We start from the raw sequence: 22,793 nt of genomic DNA, 5'->3' as shown, positions 1-22,793 counted from the left end.
CCATTTTCTCCGAGGTGGACTTTCGTCTCTCCGGCTGCCGAGTAAATGTCGTAGGGCGTGTTCACCCTGAGTTCAACGTTGTGGCTGTAGGCATCCGCGGAGCGATAGGAACCGTTGAGCTCGTACTTTCCGCGGCTGCATTGCGACGCAGCGTTGACGGAGTAGTACCCCCTGGACGCCCTCAACGATCCGCTGACGGTGACGGGACGCTTGTTCGGAATTCGTATCTCGGCCTCGAAACTGGGGCTGTACTGACGTCGGTCATAACCCGGCTTGAACGTTCCAGATGCCTCGATCTTTTTGTCAGCTGTTCCACTGCAGAAGGACGTCGCCACGGTATTCATCTGACGTGCTGCGTTGGTAGTTTGCACTCATCCTCATTTCGCGGCCTGGATAGCTGAGCTGAAGGTTAGCCTTGGCTTCAGGCGAAGTCGAGATGTCAATGACGGTGTTTATCTGCCTCGAGGGAGCGTATGTTATGCCCATGCGATTAACGAGGCTGGTTGGTGTGTTTTCGTGCTTCATCTCCAGTTGCCAATCGATGCGCTTCTGAGGGTATTTCAGCTTGAGCGAAAGACCCGCGTTGTTGTTTGCCAGGGTTCCAGTGTAGCGAGCAATCTGCTGGATCTAGAAAGAGCCCAACAGAAAAAAAAAGTAGTTGCAACGTCAATCATCATACGTCAGGCTGCCTTGATTTCTACACTGAGGTATCTCTGCTAAGCCATGCCTCAGACAACGCAGGCTTTGTCTCCATACTGTGCGCTAACTTCTGCTATAGGTACACCCACTATTCATCTATAGATTTTTTATAACTAATACATTAACTTAGCTCGAGTCTCATTACCAAATGCTTTAACGTGCATCTGCGGGACGTATGATAATAACAAAAAAAAAAATGTAGACGCTCTCCACTATAACGATAAAGTGTCCGTCTGAAAGAACTCTTGCCCAGGAGAAAGACAAATAACTTTGCTTTTCCTTAGAGTCATTAAACCTTAGAAAAGGCTGTTAACACGGTGAGACTCACAGAGATTAAAATCTTAGCTTCACATTCACTAACTTGCAAGCGCGTTGCCTGTTTTACATAACTATGCAACGCGAATAGCTTCTCTCAAAATTGTTCAAAAGCTGAAAAATGTTGGCCACTAATACAATGGTTAAATTGATGAGTGGGTGGAAGAAATGATCGTATAAGCTCCAGCAGCCCCTGTTCTAACACTCCTGGTTTTACAATAAACTCGGCTCGTGTGATTTATACTAGTGTTGGACATGTTAACTACAATAAAAGGCACCTAAAATCTGATCACAGTTTGACCCCACTAGAAGTGGCCTGCAAAGCAGTGGGGCCATTCTGTCCTTTTTTTTGAATTGCTCAAACCAAGTTAACACGGGGAATGCGGGAGATGGAAATTCAAGACGATGACCAACACGAGAACAGCGTGAGATCAGGAGCCAACGTTTCGGCAATTAGAAGAAACTATATATTCCGTGCCGAGGAGAGATTATGTCGCCTTGAAGAACACAAGTCCACTTGCCGAAACGTTGTCTCTTGCTCTCACCTTGTTCTCATGTTGCTGATCGTCTCAAACCGAGTTGAGCAGTCGAAAAAAAAAAAGAACACCTTAAAAAATCAAGGTCAGGAAAATAAATAAAATCTGATCTCCTAAACTATTATCGATATCACTTTCTGCACAAACATATTTCAATTACTATTTTTGCGGGTCGTTCGGACTGCGGGATTCATCTTGTGTTTACAACTTCCCTCTCTTTAAACACATGGTTTAAATTAAGTCTTGATGTATGTACGTACATCGATGCCCTTAATGTATCATCTTGGAGGTAACGTTCACAGTCTTTATTGCATTGTTGCTTTAGTTTGTTGGTATTTTATAGATTACTTGCATGCTAATGCAATCTATGCTATGCATGCAATTTTATTACCCCTTGTGGTTGCCTGACAGACGGATGTCCCTCTGTAATTCATTTCAGGATATATTTATGTCTACGCCGAAGTAAACTGAAACTGATAGCTCTGTTCATTATCCAGTATCCAATAATTAGTAGCCGAGGTTATTGAGTGGCTATGACGTTCTACTGCTTAGCGCGAGGTCGCGGGTTCAAGTCCCGCCACGCCAATCACATTTATATGGGGGCGACCTCAGACACCTGACATAGGAGTGGCTTCTTGCAGCTTTTCTTTTCTTTTAATGACCACGAATTGATATTTTTTGTTTTGTAATTATGCCAACGAGTGTTGACGCATATACTACGCCGCTTGTGTATTTATTTTTGTTTGTAACCCTCCGAGTGCAACATGCTTCGGGAAGGAAGGCCCTGGTCAGGCATTGTGCCTTTCGGCCTCCTACTTCCTGAAGTGCATTCACTTCGAATAAAGTCCTATTCTATTCTATTCTATTCTTCTTTTCTCCGTCGTCTCGCGTGGCCCGTCTGCACTGCGCCTCACGCTAGTTGTACATCTACGTTGGAGCAAGCATTTGACGAACCTTGATGGTGTTGCCGTTCTTCTTTCCGCCTTCGCCGCGCACAATCTGGAGCGAGTTCTCGAGCTGCCCGTCGGTCCTCTGGCAGTCCCACTGCAGTTCCGTGTTGAGCGCCGGGTGGAAGGTGTTCTGGAAGGAGGCCGCGCCGCTGTACTTGGCCAGCGAGCCTGATGACAGGTCGCGGAACTTGGCCGTCAGGCCGACCTTCTCGGTTCGGCCGCCCATCAGGCTGAACTCGCCGTCGGCCTTGGTCGACCAGTTGTCTCCCGTCTGAGTGTAGCCGTTGACGGCGCCGTTCACGAAGAACGAGCGCACCGAGCCTTCGTAGCGAACGCGACGCTTGTCCGTCAGGTCCAGGTCCACTGCGAGATGCGGCGCGGGAACGCGTTAGTGAGCGCGCTTGCCTTGCGGCATTGCGCGTGCGCGAGTGCTGGTCAAGCGAAGGAAGGCGTATGACAGAGCGCGGACAAAAAACACACACACACACACAAACAAAAAAAAACTCGTTCCTGGTACAGGATTCGAACCCGGGACCAACGCCTTACAGGGGCGGTCGCTCTACCGAGCTAACCTGGAGGCTAGCAGATCGCTGAGTGAGGACGAATTAATCGACAATTCGAGGAAATGGGACACGGAATGCGGAAATTCGGTTGTGGAGACGTCCGCAAGGTGGAAGAACGTTCACGAATAGTTAGCGGGCTCGCGTCGGTCCCGGGTTTGAATCCCTGACCAGGATGAACGTTTCTTCAACTTCGAAGCTTTCTTTCCGAGAAACACGCGAGGATTTTCCTTGTAGCTTCGTTGTTCAGTCGGGTGGATGATAATTTGTTCCTTTTACGAACTATCCTCCACCCTGCGCGTGTCATAGTCAAAAGCGAACAATCTTACACGTTAAGCGCATTATAAGAATTTCCAGCGAAAAAGCACTAGGAAAGGAAGCAATTGGAGAGGAAGACGCTATAAATCTTGCACATCACTGCCGCCCTAACAAGAGCCGTCATGTGAAATATGTTGAGTCTTATTGATTTTTCGCTGCGCTCAATATGGTTTCCGTTGAAATTCAAATTGAATATTATGCATGACTTTTGCACAGTTCTGGTTCAATGAAATGTCGTGCGCAGTTGCGCGAAGGGAATAACACTGTGGCTGTCTTCTTCCTTTTCTAGAAAAAGTGACAGCTTTGTTACACTCGCTGCATCTCTGATGCGTGCGACGAGGCGCGGACAGGAAGCGAACGGGATCGAAGCAGTGCGCGGCTAAAGAAAAAAAGAAAAGAAAGAAAAAAAGAAACAGCTGTTCTTTGTGAAAACATCTCTAACCCCATAAAACCAAACGCCATTCTACGAAAAAGAACTTAAGTCAGCTTACTCACATTTACTTCTGGCCGCGATGAGAACTTTAGTACGAAAGATCTATGAAGTTTGCCTCACGTACTGGTTAGTATACCAGCGACTTATTATTTATTAGTTGTTTCGCTGAGATATCGACATTTGAAACTTAGCTTGAGCGTGTCAGAAATGCTACTATAGGTTTCCCGTTAAGTTTCTCGCGCGTAAATCAGCATTTTGAGGTACCAAACTAAGTGTATCTAAAACTGTACGTTGGGCGTTGCTGGGTGAAACTTGAAAACGAGGAAGCGCGTGCTCACTGTTCATCTGGACCGGCTGCTCGGTGAGCTTCTCGATGCTGACGCTGCCGCTGTACTTGCGTCCCTTGGCGGCTGCCCACTGGCCGTTGACGAGCACCATCTTTTCGCCGCGGTAAGTCACTTCGGTCACGTGCGTGTACTTGTTCATGCCATCGTCAGCCTGCGAGAAAAGCGAGCCGGTGACCCTCGAGGCTTGTAGTTGCTTACGTAAAAACAAGTGTCAGCCAATCGTGGCGTTGGACATATCATTAGCGAAGGCGGGCTGGCCAATCGCAAGCAGCACTTACGAACGAATGGCTTTGTGAATTCGACCCCTGAGCCTGCATTCACAAAAAGCTCTTACGATAGAACAGTTCGTAAGAGCAAATTCCAGCCAATCCGGAGGCTGCACATATTATTAGCAAAGGTGATAGGCCAGTAGAAATGAGCACTTACGACTGAAAAGCTTCGTGAATGCAGCACCTGGGGCTGAATTCACAAAGCTTTTCAGCCGTAAGCGCTATATTTCTAGTGGCTGATCGCCTTTGCTAATAATATGTGCAGCGTTCAGATTGGCTGGAATTTGGTCTTACAAACCATTCTAGCGTAGTAGCTTTTTGTGAACACAGGTTGTTCTTTTTTTAAGCTAATACAGCACTACTGGCTCGAAAAAATTTCTGCATCGACCTTAATGTGCGAGCGAATGGAAGTGCACTGTATGAAATTTGAGATATGTTGTGATGTTCCAGGAAAGCGCAAAACGAGGAAAAACCTGGAATTGATTTTCTGCCATCCAGCCTTTTGTAGTTGATGCATTTAATTTCGCTAAACATAGTAGAGAATTCCACCTGTAGAAAAGCACAACACCCCTGATCTCCGAAGAAAATACTTGGAGGCATTATGGGTGCCACGTACACTGTACTATAAATGTTCCTACGAACCATGGGCCAAATTTGCAAAGCTTTTTTCTCATGTGTGTTCCTTGCCATTGACCTGCAAATGTCAATGATATGTACAGCATCAAGATTGGCTATAATTTTCTCTTACGAACAATTCTGTCTTGACTGTTTTTTGTGGATATGGGCTCAGCTTCGGTTTTGTGGCCCAGGACGTTTACGCGCGATGACGTCACGATACACTGGTCCTCTCCGATGACCGCTGTGGTTGTCACACGCGAGACCGCCAGAAGAAATGCGCGCAGCGCTCTTGTTTAAAAGTGTACCCTAAACGTGACTTCTACGACTTGTTTCAGGCTCTGCAATTGATTCCGGTGCGTGCCTTCGAGTAAAAGCGTAGCCTTCGAGATTGGTTTCTGTTATTCGGTGGGAGCCATCGCCGTGGCGGGAAATCGGGTATCACCTATTTCTTTAATGAGCGGCGTCATCATGTGTAGCCTTATTGCTACACCAGAAGGAAAAATTTTGCTCTCTATCATGACGTCACCCGGCGCGCGGTAGCGTGGTGGCTATGGAGTTAGTGCTGCTGAGCTCAAGGACGTGGGTTTGTTCCCGGTTGCAAAATTAAAAAAAGAATGCTCGTGTACTTTTAATAACGTGCACGTTAAAGATTCCCAGCTGGTCAAAGTTAATGCGGAGTCCCGCACTATGGCTCGCCTCAAGGTCAAGTCGTGCGTTTGGCATGCAAAACCTCAGAATTCCGTTAATTAATTTTTTATCGTTACGTCACAATACAGCATATTGATGAGAGCTTTCGTATCGTGCCAAATTATCCGCTGAGTGTTTCGCAACCTTCCTACTTACCTAGTGCCATGCGTTTGTATTTGAGAAGTCAGTTGTGCAGTTTCTATAACTTTGAAAATATGTGTCAGAACATTATCACACACGGTTCCACCGCGGCGTATGTACAAGGCTCATGTTCCCAGAAAGTGCATGATCTGATTAGCGATCTCTTGGATTTTTTTCACGACATAAAACACTTTTTTTTTGGTTCCTGTATCACGAGGCAAAATGGCACTCACCGAAGAAGCATCTGCCCTCAGCTCGGTGATGAGCTTAATGATGGCCTCATCGTCAGCCTTGGCTTGCAGGTTGAGCTTCTTCAGTTTCTCGTCGAAATTGTACTGGCCTGAAAACCGGGAAAATCAGCGAGTGTGTTACAATAAGAGCAGTATTAAGCGAAGCGGAGCTTCCGACAGTAAGAATCAAATTTTGAGGGTGAAATTCCCATATCAAATAATTAATGAAGATTACAACACGAGTATCTCGCCACCTTTTTTCCCTATTTTTTTTGAGGGTATACGTCACGCGTTAACAATCCCGCCTTTCCACAATCGCAATAAGTGTGCTAAGTACTCTTTGTTTTCACGGACAATAACTGACTGGAATCAACTCGAATACGTTATATGTGTTCACCGCTCCACAGCCAGTGAAGCATTTTCATCTAGCTTTGTTAATTTGATAACGTGCACGCACTTGGCCCACGCTCATCATGTGTAGCAGGGCTACGGTGCATCGTGTAGTTTCCCATTTTTCTCTTTTGTAAGGACATCATGAAAAAAATAGAATTTTTCACAATTGTACATGTAAATAAATTCATAAAAATAAATACAATACGGCATATTGCATATATTTATGCTTTTTTCTGACAAGTTACTTCATAAACAAATTTGAACCAAAGAATCTACGCTGATTATCGAAGTATACGAATATCATTCCCTAGAAGTGAAAATGAATTTAATATTAACTAGATAGATATATCTATCTATCTAGATCTATCTATCTATCTATCTACCTAGATCTATCTATCTATCTATCTATCTATCTATCTATCTATCTATCTATCTATCTATCTATCTATCTATCTATCTATCTATCTATCTATCTATCTATCTATCTATCTATCTATCTATCTATCTATCTATCTATCTATCTATCTATCTATCTATCTATCTATCTATCTATCTATCTATCTATCTATCTATCTATCTATCTATCTATCTATCTATCTATCTATCTATCTATCTATCTATCTATCTATCTATCTATTTTCGCTAAACCCTAGAAAACTGCGCCAGAACCGAAACTCTACCCTTAGAAAGGAAGGGTCAATTTACCACTGCCAAGATAAATTCTGACATAAGAATGTAAAATATTTAAGAACGTTTACCACAGCGGTGGAACGGAAGCATCACCAGTAACTTACAGGCCAGCATCTTACGCGACAGCTAATCTCGCGAGTTGAGAGATCCCACCGGAAAGGAAGGCACTGCCAGTAAGTGTAAATGCTGCGTAATGTGAAAGAAGCGCGCCGCCCGGTCGGGCTCACCTTCGATGGCGAGCTTCTTGGGCGGCGTCTTCAGCTTCAGTGCGACGCTGCCGTCGCGCAGGTTGTGTGTCAGCGATGCCGTGATCTCTCGATCCGTCGTGGTTCCCGGCGTGTTCACGCTCAACACGGCACTCACGAGGTCCTGGTGAAGCGGGATAGCACAAAATACGTTGCCATCTTGAGAACAGTGCACCGCAATAAGAGAGAAGACAGACGAGAATGGAAAATACCGTTTGCTAGCCTACATTGGGGAACGCGGGAGGGCGTATTGAAAAGGTTGTTAACCGTTTCACGTTAACATAACGTGAAAAACAGCGCGAAAACGGGAGAAACGATTAGGGCTTCATAACGCAGTGGCTTCATCAAAAGATAATGGGAACAGACGAAGGCGCTGTGTCTTCTGTTCCCTTAATCATGTGTCGTCCGTTCCCTTGATCTCTTGAGCCGTTTTGGCGATGTTTGCGGCATTATGTCAAATTGAAAGATAATATTAAAGCTGAGAGAATGGGACAAAAGAGAGAGGGAGAGAGAACGGACACAGGATCACAGCCTGTCACGATCCCCGCGCACTGTTCCAGCACAGGATCACGTGCAGCGTAACGAACACCGATTCAGGCTGCGGCTGTATTTGTAGGACAGTCGCACTTAAAAACTGTAGCAGTGTCTTCGTCGGGCTCTGCTACGATGGGTCCGGATGCCGGCATTCCCATGTGGTTTTCTCTGATGATGGTCTGCTATCAAAGCGAGCTAGCTTGGCCACGAGGCTGTACGCTAAAGTGAGGACAGGGAAAACACGGGGAATGTGGGAGATGGAAATTCACGACGATGAGCGACACGAAAACAAGGTGAGAGCAGGAGCCAACGTTACGACAAGTGGAAGACAAAGCGAGTACACTCACGCAGAATGTGTTGAATGGCCTCTTCGCGACAACAGTCATTAAACGCAGTGTTGGAATGGCCGATGGTGCCGTGGGAGGTACCGGAGCTTTATGTACGGATTGATGTAAACTAAACCGCTTATAGAGCCCCCGCAAAGCCCCAACCACGCTCAGGGACTCACGGCAGTGCACTATCTGTTTCAAATGATATGAGCGACAACTTCTAAAGAAACTGCCATGGGGATCATGCCTCTTTAATTTTTTTGGCAATAGATTATTAGCGGGAACAGGTATTAGTTTGTCTTTCATGCCCCGCAAAGCACAGTGCATAATAAAGAAAAGGAATAGGACAAGCGTTCAAGAACTCATCATGGCAGTCGACTTCCTTAAGTGAAGGGCACAGCGCTCGCTGTGATCTTTTTTTTTAAAGGAAACCGATCATAGAACGAAGGATATTGAAGTGGGATTCAGGCTCGTAGATGCCGCGGACTAATATTTCTGGATATTGAGTGCTTTTGGTTCTCACATTTGCTTGACACTTGGTTGTTCTCGCTCGCTCATTTTTTTTTCTTCATGCGTTTATCTCTCTCCGGAAGTGTTCACGCGTTTTCAACAAATCTTTAGTTGGAAGTGCTTGAATCGTCTGTCTAGGTGTGCGCCTCTTTCAAGGTGTAGCACGAAAGCAGTTCATCTCGACCAGTTCTACGTTCTGGTGCTTTTCGTTTAGTTATTACAAGAGTAGTTGGGCACCCTTTCGCATCAAAGCCCGGCATCGGCTACTTGTCCTCCCTCGTGCACAACACGAACACTGGCACATAGCTCACCTTGGTGTTCGTCCAGCTGGACTCGAACTCGTATGACGTCAGAGTCGGGTCAGCCTTGATGAGGCGCAGGCTGAGCTCGGCGTTGCCGCTGAACGGGTACATGGGCGAGCGGTACGTCTGGCTCGACACCGGGAACTCGGCGCGGCCGCAGAGTTTGAGACCCAGCGCCCGCTCCATGGCGGAGCCCGTGCAAGCCTCCGTCTCCAGCTTCTTCTGCGGTTCGTTGCGGTGCTCCAGCTCCGAGGCGCCGTTCACCAGGAAGATCTTGCTCCTGCGGGGTGTCGGCGGGGAGTAAGCGGCGTGTTCAAAGGGTTCACACCTCTGCACACTATGGTCCACACCATGGATCCCTGCTGGACTTCACTGAACATAACTACACGCACTTATAACGTGCTTTATGCGTTTTATGCTACAGGGCAAACCTCCGCATAAACAAATAGGCTTTTTTTTTTTGCTCGCGGTCTTTCATACTATGCGAGTTTTATTGCCTTTAAGAGGACGCTCGTGCTCACAGACTAATGTCTCTGCAAGGCGTGTCTGCTGCAGCATAAGTTCGAAAACGGCTCAGCATATCGCGATAGAATGCCAAGAAATTCACCCAGCAAGAGCCGTAAATAACGTCCACCTTCAACAAGCACAGGGATTCAAAGTAGTTGGAAGCATTACCTGGTCAGCAGTCAATATCAACAACAGACGTTTAGAGTAGGCATAGAAAAAAAAAATGTTCGAAGGAGACTGATAGAACCAGAGCCGTGACAGGCATAGGTAACTGTGCAATATAGATACGGAGGTCGTAATGAAGAAAGAAAAGATCAGAAGGAGAAGAATGCCAAGACTGCGATATAAGCAGCAAAACCCGCTTAGGTGAAGAAGGCTATATAGGAGACCATTTGTCGCCGCCCCTTTAGAAAGGGGATGTCAATAAAGGTAATTATCCTCATCATCGAGTGCGACTTCCGCTGTCCCTAAATGACTTACTTGACGTCGATGAGCTCCATCTCCTTCTCCGGCATGTTGAGCTTTGCCTTGATGGCCTGGCCCTGTTGCATCTGCAGGGAGCCGTCCACCGACCAGGAAGAAGACATGGTGGCCACCATACGGACTCCAGAGGTGGACTTGTGGGCATCCACGCTCATCAGCATCGCCAGCTGAACGGCACCGCTGCGTATCCGGAAGAGGACAACGTTGAAGCAGGTCGAATAAAACAGGTTCGAACACTTAAACGTAGTCACCTTCACATGCGTAGTTAATACTTGGCTAAGCCAACTTTCTTTTCAGTTTTTTTTCCTTTCCTGAAGTTTAATTTTGGCTAAGGGCCAGAAGACCTTCGTTTTGAAACATTAAGAGGTAACTTTAACTCGGGAGCTACTATATAAATACATGAGAACGGAGGAGTCGTTTTTATCGGCAACCACTGCACAGATTTTGATCAGGTTTATTGCATTTGACAGAAAAAGTTAAAATCGAGTGAAAGTAGGAAGCAGACTTTTTATTTAAGCGACATTGTTTTACGAAAATTGTTGCAAATGCAAAACTAAAAAAAAAAAGAAAATGGGAGCACCGAGTTATCAATTCCACAGGTCAGTAAGAAATAATGGTATTACATTTCTGTAAACATCCCTTATAAAGAAATATAAAGCGCACAAATAACTGCATTATACACCGCTCTGAGATATAACAAACGTTTGTGCGTTGGGCTTTTGCAAAACCCTCGTAAACATTGTAACAAATTTACGTAACCGGTAAAATGATATATAAAGGTCTAACAGATGCAGTTTACAGAACTGCGATATCTGTTTAATGCAGCCTTACAGATTTCTCAATATCTTGCTTCATTAAAAAAAGGAAAATAAGCTTGCTTATTTAGGGTAATTTCAGAAAAATAAATCGTGGCCCTAAAAAAAATTCTGCTACCTAGACTGCGTAGAGTTCGTAGAGTCACTAGATAGGAACTTTCTTTCTCAAATGTAACAAATTTTATTCAAACCAGTCCAACCAGTCCCATCGGTTGTCTCATATAAGTAAATTTCCGCTTTCTACATGTGTGTGAAAAGCAAAATTGGAGTTGGCCCCGTCTTGAGTTATGCGCTAGTCCACAGATACCCTGTACGTTTGTTGCCATTGTATTTAATGTTTACTTTCTTGCTTCTATGTACAGAGGTCAACGCACTCCTGCAGAACGCGCGAACCACGTTCTCAGGACTGCGCTGGCGAAGATGACAGGTGTCACAAAATGGGCTGTATATGCTAGGTTGCCCGGCTACATTTACAGTTTCCGTTCATTTCTGTCGACCTGGTGGTCGGCTTAAGCTTCGGTAACTGCTTTTGCCCTCAGGAGTGTGTTCTATACGAGTGTGTTGACCCGTGTACACGGCATATTTTACATTAAGTGTTCGTTTCCTTCACTGAACTTTTCCAGCACGTTGAACGCCTTACTCAACGCACTTTGATGCAACTGATAAGACATTGTGAATAGCGAGAGTGTCTCTGACCTGGGCTTGATAAGACCGGTGACATCGATGGATCCCTTGCGGAACTGCGAGTTTCCGCCGACCTTGAGCGCGACAGTGGCCGAGCCGTTGACCGAGACGCGAAGCGGGAGACCGCTGCTGGCGGGAACCGTGAGCGTGGTGTCGGCGAACAGGACGCTCTTGCTCAGGTCCAGACCCTTGGGGTCGGACAGGCGCGAGATCCAGTCCATGAGGTCGTTGTAGGGGCTCGCCGTGCCGGCTGCCAGCTGCAGCGAGGCGATCTCGTTGCCGAAGAACTTGACGTACGCGGAGGCCTTTGGCTCGCCGCTGTACTTGGACTTGATGGCGAACTGCAGGAGAATGGAGCGGCAGAAAAAGACCATTAATGAACGGTGACCTTAAGAAACTAAATGGGGAGAAACCGTCGACAATAATTGCCAATGAAAGCGAATAGCCGAGAGGGAGGAACGAAGGAAGGAAGGAAGGAAGGAAGAGAAAGAAAGAAAGAAAGAAAGAAAGGAAGGAAGGAAGGAAGGAAGAAAGAAAGGAATAAAGGATGGAAGGAAGGAACGAACGAACGAATGAGTGAATGAATGAATGAATGAATGAATGAATTCGCAAGAGTGAACCTTCCTTCATTTTACACCTCGAAGCGCTTGTTTGACTTCGAGAGAGGCCGCGCGGTTGGCTCGGCGTTAATTTTGACCCCCTGAGATTATTTAACGCGCACTGAAAGCTTGTCGCATGAGCGTTTCTTTATTAGCTATAACTAGCACCTCGTAATTAACGTGCTAGGCTTTCTCTTAGATCTATCCTTTAGGTTTCAGTTTGAGCTAAACTATAAGGAATGCGGTGCTGCTATCACCAATATAATTCTTTAGCGCAACTTCTTATTACAGCCCATTTAAACGTAAAGCTTTTTTTTTTTGCGAACCCTTCTGGACTTAGATGAGACAGCAAAATCCGCTGTTGCACCAATCTCATTAAGTCGCCTGGTGAGGAGGGCTTCCGCGTCTCGATTTGCGAGGCAGGCATGTACGCGTATTCGCTATGGTACAGAGTGACGGTTATTTGCAACAACGAACCGTTAGTTACACAAACGAACTGTTAGTTTAGAGGCATGTTACCGCGGGGCTAAATGACATGAGAATTCTGCGACGGGACAAGGTGAGCAGCTCCTGGCGCGGACTTGAAAATAAAATAAAACTACACGTATCATGTCTGTCCTTGTATTGCGTTTAATCGAGACGTTCCAGTCAGAGTTTCAAGCTTGGCCTAAAATCGGTGCGTTGGACCTGACGTAATTTTTGGTCGTTAACCTGCAGTTGACTCGCGAGTGGCGATGAAACATGCACCGTCTGCTCGCATAGTGGCCGGCACTCAACTGACTGTATACAGTGCGCGAATTCCGCTGCCTGTGTGTGGGCACGGCGGCGGTTTGTGTGCCACGTGATGCACTCACCCTTCTGTCTAGCTCGTCGATTTTGTTGTCGCTGATGGCTCTCTTGGCACGCACCGCGTTGTGGTTGTCGCTCGGAATCCACTGCTCGACGATCTTCTCCAGGTGCTCGGCACGGGCACCAGCCTGCAGCAGAAATCATTTCCACAAATGTATTCTCCTGTAATGTGTTGAAGAACTAAAACCAAATGTGGCACCTTTTTTTTTAAAGGGGCTCTGAACCACCCCTCGGGCTCGGTGAAATAACATAGTCCGCGGGTAGCATACGCTGTTGTGAACATCTCAGCCAAGTTCTGCTGTCGTACGCGGTCCGTGGAGCTCGCAAGCGGAGCGCGAAGTCACCTTTTTCTCAAACGCTCTCGTTTCAAAAACCCCATGATCATCGCTCTTTTCTGTGCGCTTTATTTCGTCATAAAGAGCACTCCAATACACGGCTGCTATTGGTCGCTGCGGTCGGCTACACCGCAGCCACCGCGAGGTGCCGCCACGAGTCCAGTGGCTAAGCGCACTGCGGCTCTCCAAGGACAGCCGCGTTTGGCTTACGTTTAGCGCGGCGTAGGCACCAAATCGGAAATTTCAACTGAGCGCCACGGTGACGTCTCGGACGTCACGGTGACGTCTCCGCCGTAGCCTTCGCAGTGCAAGGCTTTGGAGGAGGAAGGGGAGCACAATGGTGGCCATCTTTGACTGCCGATAACTCCGCTTCTGCTGAAAGCATTGAAGTACTTTCTGCGGCAAAGTGATTCTGAAATAGCATATTTCCACTTCAAATGTATTTCTCCACTTCGATAAAAAATGGTTCAGGGCCTCTTTAAATGCGTTGGCATTAGAAAATTGTGTGTGTGGGAAGCGTGAGAAGTCGATCATCTATATACAGGGTGTTTCAGCGAACACTTTCAAAATTTATTTGAGGTTTCCTGTGGCAGATAGCCTAATTCTAGTTAATGAGCTGGTCTACTCGAAGAGGTGGACATTACTTGCACAAGAAATTGAACTGCATAATCGACTAATAAACAAAAATGGACTAAATAAGTTTTTTTAACTTATTACCTGATGACCCATATTGCAATTTACAAATTGTAGCCGTGGAGTTCGCAAGGTGGATTCACTTGGAACGGATTCTTGGGATGATAGGAGTTTCGAGATATTAATTCCCGAACTTTGCGGAGAAGTGCATTGGCGTTCCAGATACTTGCATTACAAAAACGTTGCTTTATGCATTCAGTCACACAAGTAGCGTCCAATTAGCGAACCATTTTGTTTTCGTAGAAAAAATAATGAAATTGTGTGATATACCTCGCCGAAATGGCCGAGTAGGACGCCGTAGCGCATGGAATACTAGTTTTGCGCACGCAAGACGGGAACCTGAAAAAAGCACATGAACACGCTGCTACACGTCTGTTCGTGTGCTCTTGTTTGCGCTACCCTAGCATTCCAAGATGGCATAGCAACAAGTCCGCATTGTAGCCCTAGCCGTAGTCGAGTGCTCCGGAGTAATTTCGACCACTCGAGTTGTTTTTCTTAACCTGTGCATAAATCTAAGCCCACAAGCGTTTCTGCATTTCGCCCCCCCCCCCCCCCCTCCCCCCCATTGAAATGTGACCGGCCCTGTCGGTAATCCAAACCGCGTCCTCGCGCTAAGCAATACACTAGGCCATCGTGTCGGGTGTAAATACTTTGTGTCCCTGGTTGATCGTCTTTGCCAATATAATGTTCGCTACCCCGGCTGCCCACCGCCTGGTCTTAGTAGTGTTCCAACGGCCCCGTGAACATGGGACCTGGATGTTACAAAGCAAATGCTCACTTCGAACAGATCCACTTTCTTGCCGAAGATGTCGAACGAGGTGGCGACACGCGCGCTCCTCGGGTAGTACGAGTCCGGCGTGTAGATGACATCCCCGTCCAGCTCGAAGCCCGTGTCCAGCGGGTCGAAGAACATGCGGTAGTGGACGTTGCGCGAGAACTTGCGGAAGTCCAGCTCGAAGCGGTTCCTCAGCGACAGGTCGTTGGCGATGACCCGGTACTCGCGTTGGTAGGCACTCGGCTCGCGGGCCAGGTTGCGGATGTGCGAGTACACGAACGAGCCCACTGCAAGGAAAGGCGGAGCGTGAACCACGTTAGGCTTAGCCAAAGCGGCGCGGCGAAGTGACAGTTGCAAGCTGTGACAGGTATGCAGACGGCGGTGCGTGATCTGAAGGTAATATGCGGGTGAATGTGTTAAGGAAAATATCCATTCGCGAATAACTGCGTGCTAAGAACCAGGATGAAAGCGAGCAGCACATCATTAGTACAGATCAGGGACCAAATTCACAAGGCTTTTTCTTCTGGTTGGAAGTGCTCTTTGCCACTGGACAGCCGCCTTCGCAAATTTTGATTATTTATTTACTTAGTTATCCATACTGTCAGCTTAAGTGCCAAAACAGGAGTTTATGATTCGGGCACAGTACAAAAGAAGAGGACAACAAAAAAAGAAAGAAAGAAAAGCACTCTTTACGAAATAAACAGTCACAAATTACGTACACTCAAAGTGAAATGTCAACATCAGTTCAAACACGAATCGGAGCAGCGTGCAATGAAATCACAAGATGCGGATGAAACAGCCCCTCAGCGAAGAAGAGCTGGCTGAGCGATGTCGTATGCGTGGCGAAAGGACTCGACAACTGTTAGGTTGCCACTCAATTTTTTTTTTACACGCAAAGAAAATTATTTTGCCCGGCCGATCCTGGTAGTCAGGGCTAGAGAGATCGATGACCAGCCATCTTTTACTTCCTTCTGAGCATGGTAGCCTTGGGCTATTCCGACAGAAATTCAGTTTTGTTCGGTGTAATGATGCATCTTTACTATGTACACGTCACTTTGACGTGGTGAGCTTTCACCACGTCCGAAAAGGGAAGTTGGTGCCACCCGAAAAATGTTGACCAGTAACTGAGGGCTATTTTGTCGATAACGTCGCAGAATCAGCAATCATTATTTTTCTTTTGTTCAGACTAATCATACATAATCAGTGTGTACACGTCATATCACAGGAGGATTGCCGCGGTTATCGCGGCGTCGCGTGGAAGGCAGGAAAAGTGGGTGTGGCCCGAAAATTTTTTCACCAACTGTGGAGGGCTAGTGGAAGAAATGGAATAGAAACAGCTTGGAACAGCTTTACGTTATAGGCAGCCCCAATAGTAGTAAGCAAGCCCCCCGAAAGCGGAAGGAGACAGCGATTAGCACATTATCTTTTTTTCTGGGTTGTGTTGTTGTCGCCGAATAATACGGCGAATTACGAAGTGTGGTGGCACGATAAGCTTATCGTCGCGGCTATCTGCTCTGAATTAGGGTAGGAAAGCTGAGCGCCCTGCTACCGGTTCACTTAAGCAACCCGTGTCCCGCCGTTGCCTTTGTCCTCCTCTGTGTTCGCGATTAGGATGATAACGCAACAGGATGGAAAGTTGGTCAGTTGGTATACCATAATTTTGTAACGACAGCGCGCAAACTCGCGGGACACGGGACAAGCACTGTCACACCAATGTTTCATCGATACATGACGATATATCAACGATGTATTGATACACAATGATATATGTGCGCACAACAGCAAATCGACATCACTTACATAAGCAGCGCTTGTCCCGTGGCCTTCTCCATCTTTTTGTCGTGTTTGTTCGCGTTGTTGTTACAAAATGTAGGATGATCATGGTTTTTAAATTGGAAGTCGTAATATGAGGCCGATAACGACAGTGGTTATGGAAGTAAGGTCGACAATGGGTTGAACAATGAGAAAATGAATCATCACCTATTGGTGTGCCAGTTGGTGCATACTTGGCTATCGTGAAAATGAGTGTACGCTCCTTCCCGTCCTATTTTTATGTACTTCCCTCTATAATAATGAAATGCCCTGAGACGGAAAGTGCCCCCGTCCCTGTTTACGGATGTAAGCTACCTGACGCGGTCTGAATGAAGTATGATCTCAGAATTAATACTTGTTGACAATCACGTTGTAAGCCCCCTTGCTGTAACGCTCTCGAGCAACGAGGTTTCATTCTTGTAAAGAAAGGAAAAGGAAGAAAACTCAACTGTACAAATGATAGCACCGCAGCATACGACCTGCGCAGGTACAAAGAGCGCATGATGATCGCGTCGTGCAACGCACCTTGCTTGATGGATTCCGTGCGAAGCGTCTCCTTGACGGCGTCGATGACGGGGCTGCTCGGGCAGCGGATGGCGGCCAAGTAGCTGGCGATCCTCAGCTCCACGTTCTCGTGCACGTTCTGGTAGATGCTCAGCATCTGGTTGCGCTGTACGGAGGTGTCGGTGAAGAGAGGGTGAGTGCGTGCGTTTGAGCTAAGCGGCCCACATCGCGAATCTCGTCCTTCCTAAGCTAGTAATTGTAACCATCGCTCTAACGTCGACCCTTCGCAACGCGTAATAGAGTTTGAAATTCTCTGGCTTCTCCATCCTGCTAAATTGCTTTTCTTGGCCCAGTGTAATGCGGAGAAACTGAGTATAGGGCTGAAGTTGTCCCGTGATTTGTAAGGACCAAAGGTTGGAATTGCTTTTTTTTGTTGTTTATTTACTCACTTGTAATTTTTAATTTCTTCGTCCATCGGAGGTATATGTCGGAGTCCAACATGGAGTTCCGTTGGACGGAGCTCCATAGCTGTGTAAGTGGTTTGTTCGGTTTGATTCATTGCATAAGGGGTCTCGCCTGCAGTTTTTACTGTGGGACCTCTTCCTGTATACTACTGTCTATGTACTAATTTACTTATCAATAAATTGAATTGAATTGAATTGAATTGAATTTGTTAGTATTAGGCGAGCTAAGTTCACACACAATAAACGAAGACAAGTTGGCTACACACTTGGTGCATTTTACGAGACTGAGAAAAACTAAAGCGCAATAAGAGGCACCTGATGAAAAGAAACGCGCCGGATAGCGCTCTGTTCTGCAAATTTCTTCTAGTCCGCTGTCCATTATTGCAATCAAGCTTGCGTGATCCTTCGAAAGCTAAGCTCAGCCGTATCTTGAGGCCTTCCTGAATGTCCTGATCTGTTGACATTCATCCATCACAGGGATTGAAAATCAAAGCTGCCGGGAAGCGCCAAATCTGTAAGCACTAATATTTTGGTCGTGTTTGTGTAGTGTTGGGAACCTGTGCGAAGGGCCTGTCACAACCGTTTCTAAAAGCTTCCTTAAATTAATCTGCAGTCGCTTATCACGACTATTGTGGCTTCGCTCGCTCGTAAGTTTACTTCGTCAGACGTGATAGTTTATTTGAAGCAACTAACCTCTCATGAGCGTAATGTCAACGCGAAACGGTGCAGGTAATACAGCGACTTCTAGAAAGATTCATATTGATTACAGGAAAAAATATTAGATCGTAAACACAAACAGAGTAGGGCATATGATAAGTGCTGCATGACCGGGGTCTTACGGTGCTTGTGTTCAAGCCTTTTCTTTTTTGCCTCATAATCAATACGAATGTTAGCCAAATCGCTCAGTTAAGTTTTCAGTCGCCATTTCAGTAGCCCGAACACTTACTTGGGACGCTTCGTTGCTCACGCAACTTCAATTTCACTTACCGGTATATCACAGTCGAAGCGGCGGAATGCCTGCACGGCGGCCAGACGAATCTCGATGTCGAGCTGCGGGTTCTGGAAGCAGCGGTACAGCGTCTCCTCTGCGCCTTCGGACTGGCCCAAGTTGCCGAGAGCCTTCAGCACCATCAGCGTCTGCAGGGCAATTACGGACGGACATTGTTACTGGTTTTCCCGTTTCTGTACATACTCTCTGTGAACGGGCTGCCAGCGCAGTCCTTGCTCCCCGTCACATAATATGCTTCCGGTGATGCGAGCTCGATGTTTTCAGTGTTTTCTTTTACCTTAATTGTCAATCCCACTAGTCATATATCTACAAATTTCTTCTTCGTGGCACTTTTGAAGCGATTTCTAGAAGCGCCAGTATCGCAGCATTAGGCGCAATGCTTTCGGGAACAGCACAAGAGAATGACATCAGGAATAAGACAGGGCTGCTGCGGAACACTGGGTTGAGTGTTCAAATCGTTGCTTGCGGAACTTGTGGAGCCGTGCGGCGCTTTAAGATAAAGTTAGACTATTTCACTGGAATGGAAGCAGCGTTAATGTACAGCAGCATAAGGTTACGTCCCCGTATTGGACATGTCCTCTCCGAATCTGTTTCCAGTTCGTAATATGGTACCTGGCGCACTGGAATGCCGAACACAACATTATGGTGTAGAGCGGCGATACATGGCTTGCACTCACCGTGCGGTCGTCGCGGGCGTAGCAGTTCTCGCCAAGGGTCAGGTACAGAGCGCGGACGAGCTCCTTGATGGGGCGGTCCGTCGCGCAGTTGGCGTTGTTGCGGCAATAGGCGTACGCCATCGTGGACACTCCGAGGTAGGCCTGGGACCGCTCCAGCTTCAGCAGAGGCTGCGCGTGGGGGCGATAGGGGAACGCGGTCACGCCACTCCTCCACGGTGCAGTCGGGAGGTTCACAAATCGCATGTTCTAGTTTGCACTGGATAATTATTGTTAGCCGGGATTGTTGATGAGACCACATAACACGTTAAACACGTGTTCTTGTATGTATTGGTTGTGCTCAAGGATAAGCTGTCTGAAAGTTGCAATGATCAGACGCTATGCGCCTTTAGCTCGTCTACCTTTCCTGCAACGTACTTCCCCCCAAAAATGTACCTTGACTGACTCAAGTAGTTAGTCCTTGAAAGGGAGGAATGCTTCCTAATTCTTTTGCCGAGAACTAAAAGAAATCGAAAGAAAGCTCACATCAGACTGAGAATGAGCGGTGATGCCTGTGCATCGTGGAACAGTTATAGCATAAACTGACATAATTGTCTAAGTGATTTCAACGATGGTGTGGTCGCTTTACTATAGAATTTGGTCAGGGTGGTTATGACTCCGCCTTTTAGCCACCCCGTCATGTATTGTGAATATTAGCAGCCATTAAGGCGCTCCGGGGCACTTAATTGCAGGATTCATCTTCTCTGCAGCACCTGACTGCCGCTAACCACGTTAAGATGACTTGGACAGCGATAGAGGCGAGGGCAGTACTTTATTCGACTTTGTCGCAGCTCGCATAAATTTCATGGCGTTAGTCGCGAATATTCGGTTGGGAAACAACGTAGGAAACACACAGTCTGCAAGTGGACGCATCTCGTTATAATTCAAAAAAGCTCAAACACTTTGTACTACAGCAACGATTTTTGCGGACATTTCGGGCAGAATTGTCGCATTCTAGAACTAAACAACTCGACGATCGTGCAAGGCATACTCACCAGAGCGTGCTCGATCATTTCCGACGTGGGCTTCGACACGAAAGCCAGAGATGTGAGCCAAATGTCGGCGTCGATTCCGGCGACCTGTCCTGAGATCATGGAGTCGGTCATCATGCGAATGGCGGCAGGGCTGCCGGCAGCTGGCAGGGAGTCCACAAAAAATTTCCTGGAAAGGAGATACCCAAAAAGTGTACTCTAGTTGTACGTGCTGTTGGGCTTGTTGGTGCATGCCAAATAATAAAGATTTTAGCCCCAAAACACGATCACATAGAGGGGAGGACATAAAAACAGGACGGGTGAGGTTCCTGATCGTTCTGTGTGTATGTCCTTCCCTCTCTGTGATCGTATTTTTGGCGCTAAATTTATGACTATTTTACCTAAAAAGTGGTCGTCGGTTTGCAAGCTCCACGCATTACAACAGGTTTAGCTTTACACTCACAGTCCCTAAAACAGAGTACACAAAAAAAAAAAAAAGCGCCAGCGAAGCTTACCGACGCCCTTTATTTTTCATGTTTTCGTGTCTTACTCGTATTATGGTCAGACTGTTATTGCTTGACAATTCTAAAGCTACTACATCCATTTCTGCACTACTGTTCGTTCACAATGATCTGTAATATAGTCACGATCTCATTAGACTTGTATAAATACAAGGCCAATGCGATACAATATGCGACGCCGTATCATGCAGCAATTCCAGTCGACGAAATTGAAAAAAAAAATACATACTGACTAAAAAAGTGTTATCAGACTTGGTTTGTGCTGCTTGAATTTCTATCACAACACTTTTAGGTCCTCGTCGTTGTGCATAGGTAATGCTGCGCTAGGACTTACTTGGCCTTGGGTGAGATGCTTTCGGCTTGGCGGAACAGGATCTCCAGGTCGGCGGTGCTCAGTTTGCGCAGGCTGAACACAAGTTCGGTGAACAGACCGGGCGAAGAGGACTTGACGGCCTCCCCTGCTGACTGGGCGATGGCTCGCAGTGCATTCTCGGCACGTTGCAGTGAACTAGAAGACTCCTCGACCTCGTAGTCGTGGTCGAAGAGAAGGTCAGTCTCGGTTTCTGAACTGTACGCTGCATTAGAACACGTTCGAAAGAACACGTTAATACTTGCAGGTAAGCAAATTCTCAAGTTGACTGCAAGCTACCTTGATCAGATTTATATCACACTAAGCGGTTGTGTTTAGGGTAGTTGGTTCCTGAACATTGAAACTGAGGCTTTATGTTCGGTGTACTTCTGCGGTGCATTTGACACGTGCATAAGCACTTATCCTTAGCACTAAGTGACGAGCAAATCTCACTGCTAAAACGGGATAAACAAAACATTAAGCGACACTCATTGTAAAGCAGCATGCGCGTCTATACTTCCGCTTTTATTGTTTTTTTGTGGGCGTATATATAGCTTGTCTGTAGGTAGCGAATAAAAAGTTGTTAGTTCGCGCATCATATTTTGTCTCCGTGTTTTACTTTTTGTGTGCTTAGTATTAACTATGCAGCGTAACTTGGCTTCCATGTTATATCATAGCGTGAGAACTCTTCGTTGAACTCTACGTTTAAATGCGATAGTAGATAAAGCAGGCATAAGTTAGCTCTGCGATGTAAATAACATAACAATATTTACGTTGCAATTTGACAAGGAAACACACAGCAAGCCACGCAATGCGTTCACAACAAAGCCTATGGCTAGATCAAGGAAAATTTGCGCACTCTTCACAGTGTACCGCCCGGTTTTTAGCGCGATTTTGTTTTTTCACTTAGCTATATTATTTTTTTTTGTTCCGTCTCGATATTTTGTTGATTGTTTCGTTAGTGTCTCGCAATCAATGTTACGGCGGTTGAACGTTCGGATTGGCTACTCTCTTCGGTTATCTTGCTTTGCAGCACTGTATGTAGTCAACGCTATTCGCTCGCAACGAAAGTAACACATATACACAGGACAGGACGCAATCATATATGACATATAACATAACATAACGTATACACAGGGTGCAATTATGTGTCCTTGTTTATTTGCGCTGGTTAAGTTTGAAGTATGTCGCACCAACTGGGCTAAGCTGAAGTACAGGCTCACCTGTCCGGCGTGCTGGCGCCCTCCGCTGGCTGCGCAGGTTGAGCCTCTGCGTGACGTCAGTGCGAGCGCCGTTCTCGCTCTTGGAGAACGGGCGCACCACGTGCGACTCCTTGCACTCGACGCTGTCGACGAGGCCATTCTGGAAGACCTGCTTGCACTCCTGACGACCCTTGACCACGGGCGCCGACCTCAGGTTCTGCGGGAGAGCGCGGCAGTCTGTTAGGCAGGTATGTAGGCCACTGCTTCTGTAACAGCTGTATATACTGCGTCCTGTTATAAGATATAAAAGGAGTCTAGGCATCGTCAGAAATAAAAGTTGGGTATTCCTCCATTAACATCTTAACATATTATTGCTGTAACGTATACCAGCCTCTCGACCGG

At 46.6% G+C, this 22,793-nt stretch overlaps 1 protein-coding gene across 1 annotated transcript in view; it reads right to left on the bottom strand.

Moving 5' to 3' along the window:
* Positions 1-6: 6 nt before the first annotated feature.
* Positions 7-22,793, bottom strand: part of LOC119433303 (apolipophorins-like) — a 45,190-nt gene continuing 22,403 nt past the window's right edge. The window contains exons 6-21 of the mRNA XM_037700446.2: positions 22,413-22,608; positions 21,175-21,415; positions 20,344-20,509; positions 19,313-19,480; positions 18,614-18,763; positions 17,184-17,328; positions 14,850-15,133; positions 13,049-13,171; positions 11,608-11,936; positions 10,094-10,276; positions 9,116-9,386; positions 7,414-7,555; positions 6,107-6,213; positions 4,150-4,309; positions 2,505-2,863; positions 7-627 (exon numbers count right to left, since the gene is read on the bottom strand). Coding sequence (XP_037556374.1) covers positions 304-627; positions 2,505-2,863; positions 4,150-4,309; positions 6,107-6,213; positions 7,414-7,555; positions 9,116-9,386; positions 10,094-10,276; positions 11,608-11,936; positions 13,049-13,171; positions 14,850-15,133; positions 17,184-17,328; positions 18,614-18,763; positions 19,313-19,480; positions 20,344-20,509; positions 21,175-21,415; positions 22,413-22,608 — 3,348 coding nt within the window. The 3' untranslated portion in view covers positions 7-303. The remainder of the gene's footprint in view (positions 628-2,504; positions 2,864-4,149; positions 4,310-6,106; positions 6,214-7,413; positions 7,556-9,115; positions 9,387-10,093; positions 10,277-11,607; positions 11,937-13,048; positions 13,172-14,849; positions 15,134-17,183; positions 17,329-18,613; positions 18,764-19,312; positions 19,481-20,343; positions 20,510-21,174; positions 21,416-22,412; positions 22,609-22,793) is intronic.

This window comes from Dermacentor silvarum, chromosome 11, assembly GCF_013339745.2.
Source record: "Dermacentor silvarum isolate Dsil-2018 chromosome 11, BIME_Dsil_1.4, whole genome shotgun sequence".
Taxonomy (NCBI): domain Eukaryota; kingdom Metazoa; phylum Arthropoda; class Arachnida; order Ixodida; family Ixodidae; genus Dermacentor; species Dermacentor silvarum.
This window is presented reverse-complemented; position numbering and strand designations above follow the sequence as displayed.